This window comes from Lutjanus erythropterus, chromosome 22 (genome assembly GCF_056507025.1).
Source record: "Lutjanus erythropterus isolate fLutEry1 chromosome 22, fLutEry1.hap2, whole genome shotgun sequence".
Taxonomy (NCBI): Eukaryota; Metazoa; Chordata; class Actinopteri; order Lutjaniformes; family Lutjanidae; genus Lutjanus; species Lutjanus erythropterus.
This window is the reverse complement of record NC_139338.1, coordinates 19,735,696-19,755,732: the sequence shown is the minus strand read 5'-3', so window position 1 is coordinate 19,755,732 and position 20,037 is coordinate 19,735,696. Positions and strand designations below refer to the sequence as shown.

Here is a 20,037-nt window from a genome sequence, read left to right as displayed (position 1 = left end):
ATTTAAAGGGATAGTTTGGATTATTTGAGACAGGGTTGTATGAGGTACTTATCCAGAGTCATGGAGGTCATCACTCCCCCACTTTGGAGAATCAGAAAGGAGCACCAGCACAGAAAATGTGCTGGTTTCCTGTTGGAAAAGGGTGTCTGACGGCAAGGAAAAGGCGAGACAATTCACGTCAACTTATATTGGTCATATGGACGCATCAGTAATAAATTGAGACTGTTTCATAACCAGTTAAAATCTCCTTGCAGGAACTTTCAGTGGCTGAAATATTTTTTGCTGCTGACCCTGTCAATATTAATACACTCATCATCTTCCACACAGATATTCTCTGCTTCTCCAAAGCAGGGGTGTGCCGACCTCCATCTACTGTAGTGAAGAGTGATCCAAACGCACTTCATATAACCCGAACGATCCCCTTTCACTGAAAATAGCCCAATCAGTGTCGTATAATGTGGCCTTTTACTTACATGCCGCCAATTGTGACTGTCGCGCAGGTACGTTCTGCAAAGGCTGGGGTGCTTTCTCCTGGACCGGTAGCTGCTCTGATGTAGTCGACTGTCACATTGACCTGAAGGGAGCAAAGTAAGCAGGAGAAGAGGTCAAAATAACATGCAGGAGTACTGAGACAAACTGAAAGCAACACCAGTTACGGTAATAATTAGTGTACGGAGTGCTTGGACTTGTGTGAGTGTGTGTGTGTGTCCCAGTTTTCAAGGTCACCCCCAGTCAGTGTGAATCACATCAGGCAGCACTGTAGATCTCCCCAGAGGAGCAGTATTAACACACTGTGGGTGTTTACACACACACACACACACACACAGAGAGAGAGAGAGAGAGACAGAGAGGGAACAGTGACAGAACTCAAATGCCCCTACACTGTGTGTTCTCAAAACAACTCCCTAGGGAAAGACTCCAATCCACCCACCCTGAAGATACAATTTTGTCACTCAGCTGTGTGCGCGCATATCCACAGGCATGTGACGGGGAAAGCCTGCTTTGTGGGCCAGACACAGGCAGACAGCGCCAACAGCAGGGATGCAGCCATACCGGTACCCACGATCGGCTGTTTAAGAGCTACGTGTCAACTGTGTCAGACAAGTGTGATGGGAGGGAAAAAAAACCCCCAAAAGTGGGAATCTGGCGCTGCATCATAGTGTCATAGCGTAGACACGAGTCTAATAGAGACAATGCAGACAGGCCTATTACAGGGACATGAAAGAGACGCCAACCAGGACATGGAGCGATGTCGGCTTGTCATTAGATGGACAGGATGGGGACATGGTGACGTGAGGAGGAGAAGAGGAGCTTTTGTCAAGGCAGAATGGATGTGTTGTATTGTTCAGGAGGAAGTGCTGTCTGCATTTCAAGAGCAGACGAAAACTAAAAGGATATACGGGGATGGATTACAGTTTTTGGAGGCCACAGTTGCCTGCATCGTAAAATATACCGCCTGGCGGTTGTCTGCTTCCGCCAACCAATCAAGTTTCCTTTTACATTAATGTCTGTCCAGGCTGACGATATTATCAAGACTGCAAGTATTTAATAAATTTGTATTTTAGTGTACTTTTTTGGCTAACTCACTTCTCACTACATAATTTGATTCCAGGGAGTAACATGCTGTCTTCATTTAAAGACTGTTTTCAAGGAAGAGTACAGATGACTGATGGAGAGTTTCAAGTGATTTTGCAGAATATTATGTCACAGTGAAGTAAAATCACTCAATCAATCAAAATTTGTCATGATTATATGTATATGAATGCTGTGACTAAATATTGTGTTCTTGTGACCTTGACCCCTGACCACTGAAATCTTATCAGTTCTTTCTTGTTCAAAAGGACGTTTGTGCCTAATCTCAAGAAATTCCCTTCAGGAGTTCTTTAGATATCACATTCACAAGAATGGGATGAACGTGAGGTCACAGTGACCTTTGACCATCAAAAATCCCTCAGCGCGTTTTTGAGATATTGAATTCACGGATGAAATTGATGTACAACCCAAAAACATAAAGCCTACGTCCACTGGAGCAGAGGGATGAAGTGAATGTATCTAAAATTACTACAGTAGTGGGTGTTTGGGATTGTCTGGAAGAAGAAACTGAGGTATAAAAAGGAGAATTTAAATCTAAAGTAAAGAAAATCATAATCAGAGTAGCTAGTCAACAGTAGCATCTACACAGCAACATGAAATCCACAAAATGTATCTGTTCTTTGAGATGACATGTTCAAGTCGTTGTATCATCAGTACCCATATCCTGTCTGACAATCATTATCACCGGCAGAATTGATTTGAGATCCTCTCAGCCATAGAACATTATCCAATATCCGATTTTAAAACACCCACAAATTCATCAAGTTTGGTAACCATGCAAATAATGTATTATTGTCTTGGAGGAAATTATTTTATCTTCACTCCCACATCGAAGCTCTTAATTTCCTCGTAGCCCAAACATGATGGAGTTTTATGACTGTTTAGCCTTATTGAAAAGTGAAGCCATTCAAATGAAGCAATAAATAAATAAAGAAATGTGCGCTGTTATTTGTTACATTTGTGTGGCTACGCACTGCCAGGCCTGGGTAACTGAAGAATGGAGGACAAACAAAGCAATGATAAACAGGAAGAATTCAAGTTGGCTAGAGAAGACACACAATGAGATGAACTGAAAAAGGAAAATGAGAAAGCCAACACAAACAAAGAGAAGATTTGAGGAGGAGATTGAAACACACAAACAAAATACAATGCCGGACGACATAAGATATGAAACGAGAACACCAGTAGTTCCCCATTAAGCCAGATGATGACAGATTATAAACTTTGACCAAGCGATGTTAGATTAGAGGAGTTCCAGGACCATTCTCCACGGGCCATCTAACCGATCTCCTGATAAAGCAAAGCTATCCATAAGAACCCACCCCCAGAGGAGAGTGAGACGAAGGAGGGGGAGGGAGATGCAGCGGATGGATTAGAAAGTGGGGGAGTGATAAGGACAAGGACAGCAGGAGAAGTGCGAGACAAAATGTTTTTGTTCTGCTGAGGCAAGAAGCAGAGATTTGCTTCACCGTGCCAAAGGAAACATATTTGTGACATGTTTGTACGTGTGATGGGAGTTTGTGTTGAAAGCTCAGCTATTTTATAAGAAGGATGCCATGCCGTATCGTGAGCGTTAGTAATCACAACACAGCATGGGCTCAGCATGAGCCGTTTTCCAGACGGGAACATGGTAAAAGACTATTTACCCTGATAAAGTGTAGGAGGTTTTTAGGTTTGCTCAAACTGAAATAAGAACCTGTCACTTGCACCTTTTCATCTAACCCAGCTCTCATTGGCTGTTTCCTTTATTTGCAGTATTTCAAACCGATTTGTAAGCAAATAAACATCGGAGAACTGTGATATATTGGTGCAGACTTTGTAATCAAAGAACACATTTGAACCATTTTAAGGTTCTCGCTGGAAATGCTCACAGTTCAGCCAACGTGGCAACTGCTATACTGAATAGACTGGATGAATATATCAGCTATTGGCAAACGGCTGAGTACATTGCTTGTTAATATTCTTTGAGCAAACTTTCTGGGTAGCTTTTGTCATTTGAGAGCCGCTGTTCAGAGAGAGACGCCTACTGAGCCAAAGAACAAGTCAGAGGAATAAAGCTTAGAGCCAAAATATTTTCACATCGAACTCTGAATTAAGAGTCAGTGATTGTTGGAACAATGGACCAAGACACTTGTGGAGTTTTATTTTGTTTTCCTTGTCAAGTTTGAAAGGAGTGTGTTTTTCAAAGGGGTTAACAAGGTGTATGGTTGTATTTTTCCCTTTAATAAGGAAAAAAGGTCTCAGAAGATTTCCTTTGATATTTTGTGACTTATTTATTCACAGTCCCAACCTCAATACTGAACAGAAGAAAACCAGATACAATCAGAGTGGGTTTGAACAAAAAAAGACTACTGAACATCTTTTAGCCTTCAAGGGGCAACGAAAGAGGGAGGTGTGATGGTTTAGTAAATGAATGCAAAGATGGTAAGCAAGGCAAACAGGTGTGTGTAACTGGGTGTGTGTGTGTGTGTAAGAGAGGTGTTTAAGTTGCTGCTATGTTTTTATAGTACACTGTAATTGCAGCTGGCTATCCATTAATGAAGTGAGCTGCGCTGGAGGGAAAAAACCTCAGGCTGGGACAGCATAACCACGAGAGGAAAAGAGTGAAGCGAAGGGAGAGGCAAAGGGAGCCCCATCTGGATTTTCAACCATGGGACCTGGTGACGTTTAGGTCTGCCCGCTTTGCATCTGCTTGAACGCACACACCTCAAGCCTTCCCCCAAAACCGGGTCTCACTCTCAGAAATACACACCACATCAAATACCACACTGCACACACGGCATTCTCAGTGCATGCACGCACTCGCATGCACACAAATAAGAGGGGAAAACTCTGGCGCTAACAGTACTACACAAGCAGCTGCATAACAGGAGCCACTTTGAGCACGCAGGATTATCCGAATGTGCTCAACCCTGATAAGTGGCTTAATGCAACATTTCCACTGGACTTTTTTTCTGCTGAGGCTGAGACCCAGGCGCACAAGAAGCACTACTTATAAAGTTAGCCAAATCGAGCTTTTTGGGATTATGTCACCATGCAAGCGCTGCCATTTCAATGGGGGTGGGGATATATATGTGAGAGAGAGGGAGACAGACAGATGTGGAGTGACAGAGAAGAGAAAAAGGAAAATGCCTCAGTGCATATTTAGCTAACCTTAAAGGGATGGTTAGGAGGATGTTTTTTTGACATAAGGAAGAATAAGTTATTTAATGATAGCAAACAGTTATATTCATTCTTGAATAATCTGTTGATCATCTTCTCGATTAATCGATTAGTTGTTTGGTTGATAAAAAGTGAGAAAACGGTAAAAAAAGTTGATTACTGTTTCTCAAAGCCCAAGCTGACATCTTCAAATGTCTTGCTTTGTCCACAATCCAAAGATATTCAGTTTACTGGACGAAAGAAAGCAAAAAAAAAAAAAATCACAATGGAGATGCTGAAAAGAACATTTTGTCTTAAAAGATGACTCAGCTAATCGATTATCTGATTAGTTGGCTATTAATGTAACCTTATGTCAAAACAAAAACAGAGACTGTAATTATCACTTTAAAAGGTGATAATTAACTTTAAGCTCCCATGTCTCACGTAGCTCTTGACAGGTTAAAAAAAAGCAGTAAAAATTCAAAAGAGTTCTGTCAACAAGGAAGTGTTTGTAATTGTTGAGGCTGATGCTGTGAACAAGACAAGATTTCATCACCACCTGTAGCTGTGAAGTCCTCTTTCAAAGACCAGGCCAGGTATTGCACCAATTCCCCTCTACCTCTGAGAGCTATCAAATATAGACTCCGCTCGGCCAAAAAAAAGAGAAAAAGGCAGTCTTTTGAATATGGATATTAGATATGCTTTATAAAAGATCAAAAGCACCATGCTCTCCTTATAGAGATGAGGAATAGGGGGTTTAATGGAAAAAAAGCATTTAACGTAGCTTTATTCTCCTAAAGCGGAGCAGTGGCATTAGGGCTTTGAGCTTTTGCTCAGCACACTGAGACTCGTAGTTAATGCTTAGTCACGTCCTCGAAGGTTTAGTCAGGGGAAAATCTGCTTGTTTCCCAATTCATGCAGTGTATTGCACTCTTAGGCAGACTTTGCGCTTTGAAATGGATTGTCGTCAAGGGGAATACCTGCAGGTCAATCGGATAACTCAACCTTGTGACTAGACAGGACAATTAGCTTTGGTCAAGTCCAGCTTGAGCTAAATGACGTGAAGATACACCTTTTGTGAGCTGATAATAGATCTGCAGTCACACCTACAGGGGTGTGACTGGAGATCTCTTCCCCTTCTCCTTTTCAGGGAAGACCCGGACCAGACAGAGTGTTCCCTTTTAAATCCATCGGGTCAAGACCCAATTACCCCACTGCTGAGGTAAAACCTTTGTCTCAGTTTGTGTCGGAGAGGAAAAAGAAAAGAAAAAGATAAAAGTGAAGCTCTCTGGAGCAGAATTTCAGGGAAAGCAGTGGTCTTAGAGTCTTCTACTAATGCTTACTGCTCCAAATCTGTCTCTATAGAGCTTAGTGTTCAGAGACAGGATGACAGTAAGTGGGTCGACTAAACTCCTCTCCTTGTTGGGAGTGCAACATGCATCTGTACACTTGTGTTCCTACCTGCATCCAACTTGACAACTCAAGTAGGCCAAGGTAGTATAGATTAACATTAAAACCTTGAGGGTTAAGTTTTGTGCAAATAAATATTCACCCACAGAGAGTCTGCGATCATTTCATCCAAACTAATTCCTTCTTGTTGCCAAGGCAGCAGAAAGGTGATGCTTGTACCTTCAAAAGCCCTGCGTTTTTTAAGCCCTCTAATGATTTAAAAAGAATATATGATATATGGTGACAGAGGCTTTAATTCACGGCTTTACCCTTGTGTCTTAGCAACAATAAAGGAATGAAAGGGAAGCAACGTTCCAGAGCTCTTTCGTTATTGATTTTGCAGACTGAGGAAGGAGGAGGCTGTGCTGCTGGCAAATGGGCAAGAGCTCTCCACTTAAACCTAACTCCCCTCTAAGAGCCTATAAGCACACACTTGGGAGATCCAACTTCAATACCAATCAAAAGGTAGAGGTATATGGTGGTGTATAATATGTATACATACATGTACATGCATATATTCATTATGTAAAGAATATTCATCATTATATATTGCTTAATAATACAGAAGAGATTGACTTTTGAAACTCCCTAGAGTCCAAACAAGTAATTCTGTTTACATGTGTGTGTGTGCACGCCTCATCTCATTACAATAGCCTTGTCAAGGGGTGGGATATATTAGACAGCAAGTGTACAGTCAGCTTTTCAAGTTGATGTGTTGGAAGCAGAAAAAAATGAAGATCTGAGCGCCTTTGACAAGGGAAACATTGTGATGGCTGGATGACTGGATCAGAGCACCTCCACCTGGTGCGCCCAGTATTTAATGGTTAGTAGTTACCAGCGCTGGCCTGATGGATGATGTCATCATCCATTGTGATGGCTGACAGTCACCGACCACTGAGCCCTCTACCATCATAACATTGTGATTTCAACGGGTAGTGTGTCGTAATACGCCAATGTAGTCCCCATCGCTCGACCCTAGTATATAACAAAAGTGATCCCAGGTACTCACTGATGTTCGTGGGGAGCAAAGGCTAGCCCATTTGGTCCAATCCCACAGAAGCGCTACCATAGCACAATTTGCTACAAAAATAATGCTGGCTATGGCAGAAATGTGTCAGAACACACTGAGCAGTCTGTCGCTACACAGCCAACTGCGATGCACTGAGTGTCCATGCTGATCTGACACTCATACCCACTGTAGGCTCTTTCAGTGGTGGGCAAGAACTAGACCACTAAGCAATGGAAGAAGTCAGTCTGGTGTAAGCAAGGTGTGGACTTTGCATCCAAATTTCTCAGATCTCAGTCTGATAAAGCATTTGCTAGAACAACGAGGCCAACCAGTGGAAACCCTGCCTTGTATAGGACTTAAAGTTAAAGTCTTTAACGACCACAGGACACCAACAGCGGTCATGCATCGACGGGAGCAGTTTCAGTGAGCTGCACAATATTATATTTTATAATAGAGGGTATATTTAATGTTATGGCCGATCAATATCAACATGTTAAGGTATGGAGTAAACATGCTGCTCATAGTGCATGCATGATTATGTAATAAATTATTTTATTCCATTATTATTGTTCCCTTTCTTTGGTTTACATGCCATTAATGCTAGCATGAGTAAACAGCTAATGGCCACAGTGGACAGGTTTCCATGTATGTATACGTTTGTTTCTGACTCATGCCAATTATACATATGACACACAAGCCACTGTGCTTTAATGGCAACATGCAATGCAAACCAAACCAAAACGGTTCCTTACAGTCATTATATTATTTTATTAAATGAGGCTTGGTGTTGCATGTTTTATCATCATGCTAATGGAATATTTTGTACAGTATTTTTACACCTTGACAACGCTATAGTCACCCTATTCCCATCACACACACTCATTATCCCCAAACACAAACACCACAAATAAACAGCAGAATCATTATTCTCGCTTCACTCGTCAAAAGCCAGCTTACGGCTGAATTTTCTGTCATTAAAAAAACATTAATGAGGATGATTAAAATGACTGTGATGAGAGCCTGGGACTGGGACATGAATCTCACTCCTGTGCTGAATGCCAAAAGGAACTCTCTTGGCTTTTGGCTTTGAGTGGGTGCATGTTTTGTGTTTTTCAGGCTGTAATGTGAGTGTTTTTTACTCAAACACTTATGAAAGTATGTGAGATGGGAAATGTTTGTTCTAAGTATTATTTGGGTGCTGTGGTTTGGACCTCTGAAATCTGTGCACTTGTTTGGTACATTCTCAGCCTATTAGAAACACTGGCTGAGGACTGATTTGTGGAGGGCTAAGCTCCAAAATCTAATACATAGAAGTCAGCTGCAAACCGTGTTGAATTTATGAGATAACTTCTGACTGAAGTAATTTTGTCTGTATGATTGTACACCATTTTCACTGAGTTTTCCATCAATCTAGACTTTCAACAGCATTTCCATGTAGATTTTTTTTTTCTGGAAAGATTCCAATCTTTTCCAGCATGCCTCCCATTATAATGTGGCCCCTCTGCATCAGACAAGTGTTAAGAGTTAGCTGTTTGGAAAAACATAAACTATTATTCAACTATTATTCAGGCAGTGGACAACAGCCCTGGGCGTGCCTGTGAGCAACAGCCGCCTTCTCTCCCTGTGCCATTACTGCCACTGGAGGCGTCAAAATTGCAACTGTGTGGACAACAACAACAATGTAGGCGTCATTTTACTGATTTACTGAGGGGACGCTGGTGTAAAAACAACCTAATGTGCACTATGAAAATTTTATTTTAATATGTAAGGAAATGATTGCTACATTTAAAACTGACAGAGCTGGTAATACTTAAAAACATTTCAAACACCGAAGCTGATTTAAGTCAGTTGAACTCAACTTCAATTCATAGTTCATATTCAAATTTAACACAAAAAAGGCAGATGTTGAAGTGGTGGTGTGTGTCTCAAGTGCACTCTCAGTCCTCAGTGCCGGCTTCTGCTGGGTCAGATGTGTGTGTAAATCATAGCAGCCCCCAAGGTGTACAGAACCAGTAGATCAATAGACACAAGAGGGGGAAATCAACACTGCTTGTTTAAAAGGTGCGTCCGGGCCAATATCAAGCCCCAGGGCATCTACCGAGAGTACTTGGTATTCAAACAAGAGAGGGAGAGAAATGGATATCTAGCTTAGGGCTTCCAAAATGTGTGTGTTTCGGTACCAGTGAGGCGAAAAGGGTGTGGGAGTGCATATACAGCCACTGGGGCAAAATTCCTGTTTAGAGCTATTGTTTAATTCATTAACTTAAGAGGCAATCAAACTGATTCACATACTGGTCTATACATAAAGATCCAAAGAGCAGTCTCAGGTGCCAAGACAAGACTGACAAGTCAATGTCAATTCCTAAACTTTGAGCTTTGAATCCTAAACAAGGGAAAATGCATTTTGCGCAAAACGCCAAAAAATGCCAGCCTCAACTTACCATTCTTTTTTCCAGTTTCTAATTTCAAACTAAGTCATTGCTTCTCCGTCTGTAGTTTCTGGCCAACACGTTGTGCATACTGCAAGTCCTTTTTTGTAGACCACTGCATAGTTTTTGTAAGAGAACAATTTTATCTGTGATATCATTATTTTTCCAATTGGAGTTCAGTAACTCAACATTGTTTCTTTACGGTTCTCTCCTGCAACTTAATTAGATGCTGTCAGACTGGTTCAAAGAAAGGCCCACAGCACTCTTTCAGCAAAAATTTAAAACAAGTGTAATGAAGGTGCTCTTTGGTTTGGAAAACAAACCTCAAAAAAGAAGAAAAGTCCAAGGCACTCTTCTGGCCAAAAGTTAAAAAGCCTTTATTCAGATGGCTATTTCATAGTGAAATTCAAAAAACAAAGACATTGCTTGCACATATTAAAATAGAGCCAGGTCGCAACCCATGTGTAGCAACACAAACAGCCTACTTCAGGGTGTGTAAATGAAACAGTCATCTGAATAAAGGGTTTTTTTAAAGTTTTGCCAGAAGAATGTCTTAGACTTTTCAGCTTTTTTGAACTTTTATGTTCTTTTTTGAAAATAACTCTTTTTTATCATTAGGCTTGAGGGAAGGTATCAAGTATTTTGAAGTTAAAAGGCTCAAGTCCAAGTGAAGTTGTGAGTCATTGGTGTCTTTTTTGATTTTTTCAAAACGAGTCAGCGTCAGCAAACAACACCTCTGCCGAAGAGTGACTGGGAGGTTTCAGTCTGTCACTGGTTCTTACCTTTTTACCAATGAGCTTCTTCCTCAGGAACTCACGGGCCTCAAACATGTAAGGGATGTCGTAGAGCGGACGGAAACGTTTGTCTTTGTCCTTGTTCTTCTCCTGAATAGTGATGGAGGAGAAATTGGGGGAAGGGTCAGGAAGAGGATGGGGAGAGGGAGAAGGGGGGGAAGACAAAATGAAAAGAGAAAGTTATTCACAGTGCACTTTCAAAGCTGCACAGCTTAACATATCCGCTGCAGATGCAGACCTCTGACAAACATGCACACACAGAAAAACACTACCCCAACCAGACACAAACAGACACAGATTCGAACACAGTTGGCTTGTTTGTTCCCTCTTTCCCCTCTGCTTCTGACCTGCGACAGGGAGAATCTGGACTCTAGATTCACTGTGAAAGTGCTGTGTGTCGCACACATATCTCCCCAAAATACAAACATCTCTTTTGCTGTCAATACTGACACATTGCATTAAGAAAAAAAAAATCAAAGCACCCAGTTACCAAGGACACAGACACAAACAGCCAAGGCAAAGACACTTCATGTTAAACGGATGCACAAAAGGCGAGTTGACACTATGTGCATACACAGATGTAGCCACACGTACACTCACAGCTGCACACAAAAACTTCCCTCAATACGCTCACCCACTCTCTGACAGGAGCAGGCCACAAATAGAACCTATTTGCATTTTCAAAGGAGGCTGAGGTTTTGTGTTGCTCCCAGTGTGAGGAGACAAACACAGACATACATACACACACGCAGATGCACACAGACACACACACAGTGACAGGTGCCGTTTTTGTAGGGGCGGGATAAAAAAAAATAATACAGCAAATGACAATGACGCAGTGGGAAAATAAACGACAGGCGCTAACAGGAGGAATAAGGCTATGAATGACAATACCAGTGTGCTCGCCACCCATGCCCCTCCCACGCTCTTCTATGAGCGCCATCATTATCTGTCATACAAACAGAAGTAACACTCTTGCAAATGAACACACAGGGTTGGATTAATTCCTCCTTTCCACTTCTCTTCAATGGTTTTCATTCATTTTTAATACCTACCCAGTTGTTCGGAGCTGCCAGGTGTGGCACACAGCTGGGCAAATGGATGTGGAGGGAATGCATAGGGAGCAAAGGGTGTGTGAGTGTACGTTTGCATGTTCATGCACGTGGTAACGGCTCCATAGTGTACAATATCCAGGTGTGAAATGGGAAATGTGTCTTTTTACCCACTGATTGTATGACCAATAATTAGAGATGCACCGATTTCAATTTTCTTTGCCGATTCCGATTTTGTGAAAGGTCTGGCGGTTACAGCCAGGCCTTATTATAGTTTTATATTAATATTATGAATTGGGTGAAAGTGATCTCACGAGATCATGGAATCTCACGGGACGCAATTTCACGTGATCTCCTGTGGAAGCAGATGTAAACAAACCAGAGACAGACGCGGTGCAACAGGTGGCTGCAGTAAAACTATGCTGTGAGACATGACTTTTGTTAAGAATTTCTGGAGTTTTTGAGTTTTGTCTTTGTGAACGCTAAAAAGGGAACAGAACTGGTTCAATTTAGGTGTTAACCCACCCTAATCTTAACAAATTTTGTTGGAAAATACTCCACTGGAGCCAAAGGCTGGATATCATTTGGATTTTAATGATTACGATTCTGCTTACTGATTCTTGGTTCTTAACAATTCTCATTTCTGATTCTTTGAGTGTCTTCCTACATTCACAGCAGAACTTTATGAAACACTAATCTCCACGGATAAAGCCACAAAAACAGTAAGCTTAGCTAATGCTAGCTAGATAAGCGTAATGACAGTTGTCTGTTTTATGGTTTCTTGAATATTTTGAGGTTTAGTGTGCTACTATACAAGGACTTGAAACTTACATATTTCTGTGGTTACAGGACAGGATTTTGTAGCATAGCATATGCTAAACTGAGGTGACTGTTAAAAGACATGAAGACATGAGAAGACATGCATGCACTCACATGTGGGTACAGACAGATAGGCTGTAATAGCAATTTTGGATCCCAGTCTTATTTGAAATCGGTTCTTGGTGTCAAACCCTACTGATGTCAAATGGAAAAATCCTCCACCAAATCATGTTTCAGCAACAGTAATTTTTCCTTCTGAAATACTATTAATATTTTTAGTAAAAGAGGTCTCAACGTGACAGAAGGCCTGTTGGATTGGCCCTGGTAAAGGAGCACTGGAAACTGCCAAATCTACCAGCCAACAGAGTTCCTTTAACCTTGGCAAGAATGTAATAACCTTTGAGTTTAATAGCTTTCTATCTTTCTTTTCTTGCTCCCCCGCTCCCATCTCTCTCCACTTTCACTAGCGGAGTCAGCACAGCATGGAACCTCGGAGGTGAGTTAATCTCACACATGGCCAGTGGAAATCCCCCACCGCTCAAGCCAAGAGCCGATGTCCTCCATTTTGTGTCAGACGGGGCTTATTGTCCGGGTCTTTCATGCCTACCAAGTCGGTTGCGGTGGGATGATGGGGCCTTTTAGGAGCACCACCAGCCAGGGATCCTCCATTTTGTACCTGAGCTGTGGATTTAGCTGTCCACTGCTAGGGATGAGGACAACTTTTACCAAGCTGACACTGCTTGAGTGAAATCCTTCTTTTGGAGCATATAATGGTAATAATGATGGTGTCTTTCAGGAACAAAAATTAGCACCAGCCACATGGTTGAAAATGCAAGTGGCTGGTAGATTTGTGTCTCTCAGCAGCCAAAAAACAATGGCTGGTAAAATTTTAACATTCTCTAGCAATTTGGCCGGTGGAGAAAAAAGTTAATTATGGACCTTGGTGTGTTAGCATCCTAAGGGGGTTTTTGTGCACAGCCTATTAATGGTAGCAGTCCATTTTGGAGGCCAGTGGGATTCTGATAGACACAGGTCAAACCAACAGGATAGCTTCAACAGGGAGCGAAAAAAAGGAAAAATCATTTCTAACTAATAAGCTGTTTCACGGTGGAAAGGGAGCCATGTCACTGAGGGCGAAGAGTGTAAATGTCAGCACTCTATGCCAATTAGGCACAAGGAGTGGAGAAGCAGACACGGAGGACAAAAGGTACTACTCCTCCATCTTTTAGAACGTCTATGGGGAATGTACCAAGACCGAGTGTGGAACACAGCAAGGTGAAAGAGTCAGAAAACAAGAAAATGAGACAGTGAGCGGAAATGTTACAACTAAAAACATAGACTGCCTATGTTTTAGTTGGAATCAATGGTGCCAATTGATTGTCTAATATTTCACAATGGGCCCAGTCGGCTTTGTGTATAAACTAACAAAAGGCTTGCAGTGCTATTCAATGGGACATTAAGCATTTCCTGACAGTTAAGCGCAATTCAAACACTGCCAATCAAACAAAACATACACCTCAATGAGTGTGTGAAAGCAGTGACAGAGTCAATTCTAATTATTTGACCATGAAACGATTCCAACTTCAGTCTCCAGACACAGATAAACTGACAACATTAGCGTCATTAAGTTACTGAGACAAGACCAGCTCTGTGCGCACCATCCTAAAACTGTTATTATGCAGTAGCAGGAAGGTTACAGAAAAGAGGAGAGAGTCACTGCTATGTCTCAACCATGACCCAATAACAACAGTTTGCTCTCACTATCCTCAGGGGGAGTTCTGTTCTATTTGGGGTAAATTCCCTTCGTTCCAAATTACTGGCTAAAGCTCAGGAATCATCTTTGACTATTGCAGAGGCATGACGCTAGCTGGATTGTACAGTGTCGCAGGGCTGCAGGGGCCGGGGCTGCAAATGTGTGGATGCTACTGCTGGAAGCATTAGCAGCTTCTGGAACTTCAAGGGTGAAATCATGACTCAGGAGCACGTCATGCTTTCTGATGTGAGGCTGTGGTGTTGGGGGGAGCGTACAGTATTAGGCCTCGATTTTGCAATTAACTGATTGAGAAGAGTGTCTTCTTTTGTGTATAACCTACATTTGGAGAGAGAGAGATGCACTGCTGTGTGCGTGTGTGTCAAACAAAGTGGACATTATTTTTTGATTAAGCTGCACGCTGGTAGCCTTAGACAAACAGTCAACATTTACTATTGCACGCCTAACAACATTACTCATTCGTGCATGCGTAAACATTAAATGGCCGCAGAGGGTTGGGGTAGGGGGAGTGAGACGATGCGAGAGAGAAAGAAAGACAGAACAGAGAGAGAAGGCACACGCTTCCTGAAGCAAGAACATGAAGGATATAGCTGATTATGATTCTACAATACAAAATCTAATATATCTAATCTAATCTTACATTCTCAGCATTACTGTCCGTACACCAGAATACAAATAAGTCATCACTAAAGTGACTTGAACTGATCCCACAATAGACTCGAGAGAGAACCTGGATTTCAGAATGAAATTACCTGTAGCACCATAACAACAAGCAAGCACTCAAATCATGATTAGCTGCTTCCAGGCTGCTGCAGGTAAATGCACTGGGACAGCTGTGACAGGTTGCAGGCCATGTTTGGCTGGGCACTCATTAACAAGGGTGGCGTACAAAATAAAAGCTCACATGCTTTATGTGAGCTGCTTTTAATTTTTGGACCAGACAGACGGTCAGACTGGCCCTGCAGACAGACACAGTAATGCAGTGTTGGACTAACTGCAGTGCCGCCTGCTAAAAAAGATCTCCAATATTGCTGAATGCATTCAACTATTGAAAGCACAGAGCACATTTGCACAGCTTACACTGCATCCATCTCAAACACAAAGGCTTGTATCAAAACTAATTCTGCTCAAAAATGTTATCAGGTTGTGTGTTCTTTTGTTACATCCGAGAGGTGTAGGTGACAGTGCTGTCAAGAGCACAGTCACATTATCTTGTAATGCAGCCCTCTGTATAACTTCCTCTCGCTGTACAAACACAAGTAAGCCAAGTCCTTGCTTTTTTTGAACAGTGTCAGCCAAACAGTGCAACAGGGCCAAAAATATTCATCCTGTAGTGAGGACGGATACTGGCTACCAATCTGCCTCATCGAGCCAATAGTGCACAAGTGAATCATGAGGTGGGCGACCCTCCTCCTTTGTCATCGTCCTCCCATACTTGAGGTCAGAGCATGTTATGCCAGCCCAGGCTAGGGGTGTGCTGAGGGCGCACACATGGCCAGACATAAGATTTGGAGGATGGGGACAGAAGTCAGGAGGGAGGGAGGGAAGAATCAGAAACAAAGAGGAGCACAGGATTACAGAAGTAGCGAACAGATGGGTCTGTCTGCTCTAAGATTGGCCATCAAAAACCTAAATCTCTTCATTTTGTTTTTTGCAGAATGTACAAGAACTATCAAACTTCAACAAATATATTCTAACTCTGACATTTGCATTAGGGTTTGCACCCTCTATTCAGTTGGTCAGTATGCTTCTTTCCAACCAAATTGTCATCGGCTTTACTTTCATAAGAAAAAAAAAGACTTTCTTCATCCATTACATTTTTGAGGGAAGGGCCATGCATTTTATTTTTGAATGATAGGCCATTTACTGAACGTTCACTGGCTACAAACAAACTGACACCACGTCACCTGCTAAAATCGCTACGTCTGCCCCGAGCCTCAGACAAGAGAAGAGCTGAATGGATAAAAAGTGAATTTACGACATTTATGACAATGTGTGCAGATTTTCCTCCAGACTGCTTTACCAACATGGGACAGCCGCTAACAGTTCAAGCACCATTATAGAACAATACCAGCTGTCTGTGACTTGGCATCAAACTCAAAAGCTTTAAGTTTTGCAATGGTTTATGTTATTTAAGCATTTGTTTTGCTGGTTATCCAGCTGAATTTGCTGTTAGCATGTTGTTAATGTGACTATTTCCAAAGGCTGGGTCAATGTTGGACTAATGTTATAATATTCAGGGACAGTCAAGAGAAACTGTGTGAACATTAAGCCTCACCTTTGATTAGAATCCGTTTAGACTAGCAGGTAGAGGACCAAGATTTTCTTTGGTTGACTACAGACTTAATTTGTAATTTGAAAGTGGCCTGAGTCTGTTGTGAAAACCAACACAAATACCTTACTATCACTGTATTAATACTTGAGAGCCAAAATTCCATTAATACAATCCCAAACCTCCTTCCAATTTCACATTGCTGTTTTGTTACTTGCTTGTCAGCTGTCATCTTCTGATCCGTCTGTTTGTGTTTTAGTCCCACATGTTATTGTGGTTCTATTTTTTTTTTTTTCTTACTAGTACGGTGTCAGTTTTCTGTTTGGCAGCATTTGGATGATGTCAATTTCTTTATCTTTTTTTTCAATATATTTGCAGCATCCTGCCCTGCTCTACAGCTGATAATTAGCTGACTAGTTGTAAGAGCATTACAACACATTTTCCATTTCCATATTCTGCCACCTTTTTTAAGACCCTGATGTCAGTTGTAGATGTGAAATGGAATTCATTATCATGTGCAGACAGGAGAAAATAAACCCTACTACTGTATAGCAATTGTTCAAAATAATATGTGTGCAACAACAAAAAATATGTAGTTTATTTTGTGACAAGCAGGCTCCCAGACTTATCTACACATTCTGATGTACTTCACAGAGTAGATGTGGAAGATCTGCCCACATACTTTGCCAGACTTTTCAGACCTGTGCTGAGAAGTGTCATATTTACAGAAATGCTAATCAACGTGCAGTGTTCCAGTGTAAAAATAAACCCAATAATAATCATGTGAAAGTAAAAATAAGAAGAGACGCAGAGAGACAGACAGATGGTTTATGGGAGGCAGCGGCAGACAGGACAGAGAAAGATGTACTGTGAGACTAAATCAGCTACAAAGTCAACACACATACAGGGGTGGACTGTGGAGAGGTTAGACGAGTAGGCAGGGCTGTATTGTGTAGCGTGGGGATGAGCCATAGTCATTGTGTTGCCTTATATAAGGACAGGGAGTTGACCTCTCTGTGTGCTCCATCAGCACCATCCTTAACCCTACTTAAACCACATAAGCACACAGATACATTACAACGCATGAAGAGACGCGCACACAAACACTCGAGACTCAGCGCATGTGCATCGTCAAAACAGATACACACAAACACATCCAAACACACAGTGAACGAGTGGGTGTAACAGTGAGTCACTGAGTAGCATAGACATCTCTCCCCACTCGTGTTTTACGCTGGGCTTGTCCTGCTGCACACGAGAGAGAAGATGGAGAAGGGGGGGGGGCAGAGAAATGAGGGAGGAGAGAAGAAAAAGCTGACTCCAACTCCTAGGCTCAAAATAACTCACATCTGAAGATGTGCCACAGCAGTAACACTGGGGAGGAGTGGAACCAAAATGAGAGAAAAAGGAGGGAGAGGAGCGTTTTGCTGCAGCCAGACACCATTGGTTCACCAATCTGTCAGTCTGAGCGCAATTAGTATGGTCACGGGAGGGGGGGGGGGGGGGTTGTGTGGTGCTGGGAGTCCAGAGGAGACGGGAGGAGGAGGAGGAGAGGGGCTTGGCAGGAACAGTCACAGTTCATCAGTGCACTGGTACATCGCATGTGGCCTCGGTACCCCCGAACAGCACACACACGCAAACATAAACGGCCTTGCTTGCAGAATGCGCGGTCAAACAGTGCACAGACACATCCAGACAGACAGGGATAATAATGACAACTGGCACAAGAAAATCCCTACAGACCTCTAGAGAAAATGCGGCACACAAACACACATAAACACATGACTGTCACAATACCAAGTTTGTTTCCCCTGGGAATTTCCTGGGAGTTTCATGGATTGGCTACAGCGCCAACTCACACACCTGGAGTGTCTTTATTCACACGCATACAGCACATGTCTATGTAATCCATGTTTGTGCACATGCTGACGCCAATTTCCAAGATGTTTCCTGACATAAGCTAATGCAGCTTAACCAAGCATGTCTCTGCGTGTGCGCGCGTAAGCTGTGCTGCACACCATGACCATGTCTCCGTGTCTGTCTACTGCACTGTAAGCAAGAAGGCAGCTCACTCGTGACAGTGTTAGCCAACATGATGTCAGAGTGTGTAGAGCTTCTGGCTGAGAGATACCTGCTGTGACCCCTCACTCGTTTGACCTGAAGGTAGGAATCACCCCCGCTGCTTACAAACACAAAAATCAGGCTTTTTCAGTCTGTGCATGTCATCACTGCATGAATGCTTCTTACATGTGCACTAACACAATTTTTATTTAGACAAAGTGGAGGAAAAAAATCCTACTAAAAGCTGTTAAGGCTAGCAATACACCAGTCCAATTCAGATTTTCAATATCTGTTGATAACATAACTCAACTTCGGTTTAACAGAGAAAAGTTCTGTTTTGGGTCACATCCAGTCCAAGTTTTCATCATCTGGGAAGCTTGTGTAGTGAAATTGACTGTTTGAAATGTGCACATCTACCAGGCACTGACAAATAATAGTTCCAAGTCACCATTCGCACATTAAATAATTATTCTGTGTCTGAAATCTACTAACCACGTTCATATTTTACACACATTTGGCTGGTGGCTGGTGCCAACCCAGAGTGGCATTTTTTGACCAGTGTGGGGCGCTGCAGGATTGTGTCTTGTGACCTTCACATATGCTGCAGAAAGTGCTCAGTGATGGCCCTCGTTAACCATGATGCATTGCTGTGACTTTTGTTAAATTTGCCATTTTTTGTTACAAAAAAGCAACTGTTACTATTTATTAGTGTTTGTAATGTGTCTGTTTAGGACTAGGGCTGAACAATATTGAAAAAATATCTAGTTGTTAGATATTAGATATGTTAGATATATGTTAGTTATTATTTTGACTGACATTGCAACTGCAATATGATTTGCTATATATGAGAGAGTGATAGATTTAATTGGAAAAAAAACTGCAATGATTATGGTGTTATTTTTTGGGGGGGGACTGTACCAAACAAAAAATAGTTTTCTTAAGTATGTGATGTGTAAGTCATGACATATTAGCTTTTAACAACTATTGCAGTAAAAAAAAAATAAAATAAAAATTGCAGTAAGCATGTGACAATTTTGATAAACTTTCAGAAAACTGGGCAGTCCTATTAAGAACCTTGTGGTTTATGTTGGAAATTGTCATTTCTGCGCTAGTTTATCGTTTTAGCAATGAGTGAGGTGGCTGGTGCATTTCTTCACACCAGCTGTATTTTGGAACGGCAGCTTGGAACACATTTCCCTTATGTTAAATGTAGAGCAGAGTTATTTATCTTTCATTTCATGCTTCGTAGTACAACACTTATGAGTAGAAAACACATAAGACTATCAGACTGAATCAGATCGGTCCAATCTCTAGTAAAGCCAAGACTGCCAAATGTTCCTACTTTACAAATATTTAGAGGTGCTAAACGATAAATTTGATTGCTAATTCATGCAACAGTAATGAAAGATTAATGTCCAGAATGGCTTCCAATAATATAATGTGAACTACTATATCTACATCTGTAAACGAGTGCAGACAGGGCATGAAATTAAGTTCCCCTGCTCGCTTAAGGTAACAGCTCACTTGCCTAATTTAGTGATCAGACATGAGCCCAGCTGGCAAATGAGGTTGGACATACAATTCTCAATTCCATGCATGAATATAAAACATTTTTAGTTAAGATATCAGGAAAAATTTCAGTGCTTC

The 20,037-nt window shown here is 41.8% G+C and overlaps 1 protein-coding gene across 1 annotated transcript in view; it reads right to left on the bottom strand.

The window, feature by feature from the left end:
• snd1 (staphylococcal nuclease and tudor domain containing 1) overlaps window positions 1-20,037 on the bottom strand; it is a 216,982-nt gene that overhangs the window by 169,296 nt on the left and 27,649 nt on the right. The window contains exons 11-12 of the mRNA XM_084710587.1: window positions 10,404-10,505; window positions 474-574 (exon numbers count right to left, since the gene is read on the bottom strand). Of these exons, the coding sequence (XP_084566713.1) occupies window positions 474-574; window positions 10,404-10,505 (203 nt within the window). The remainder of the gene's footprint in view (window positions 1-473; window positions 575-10,403; window positions 10,506-20,037) is intronic.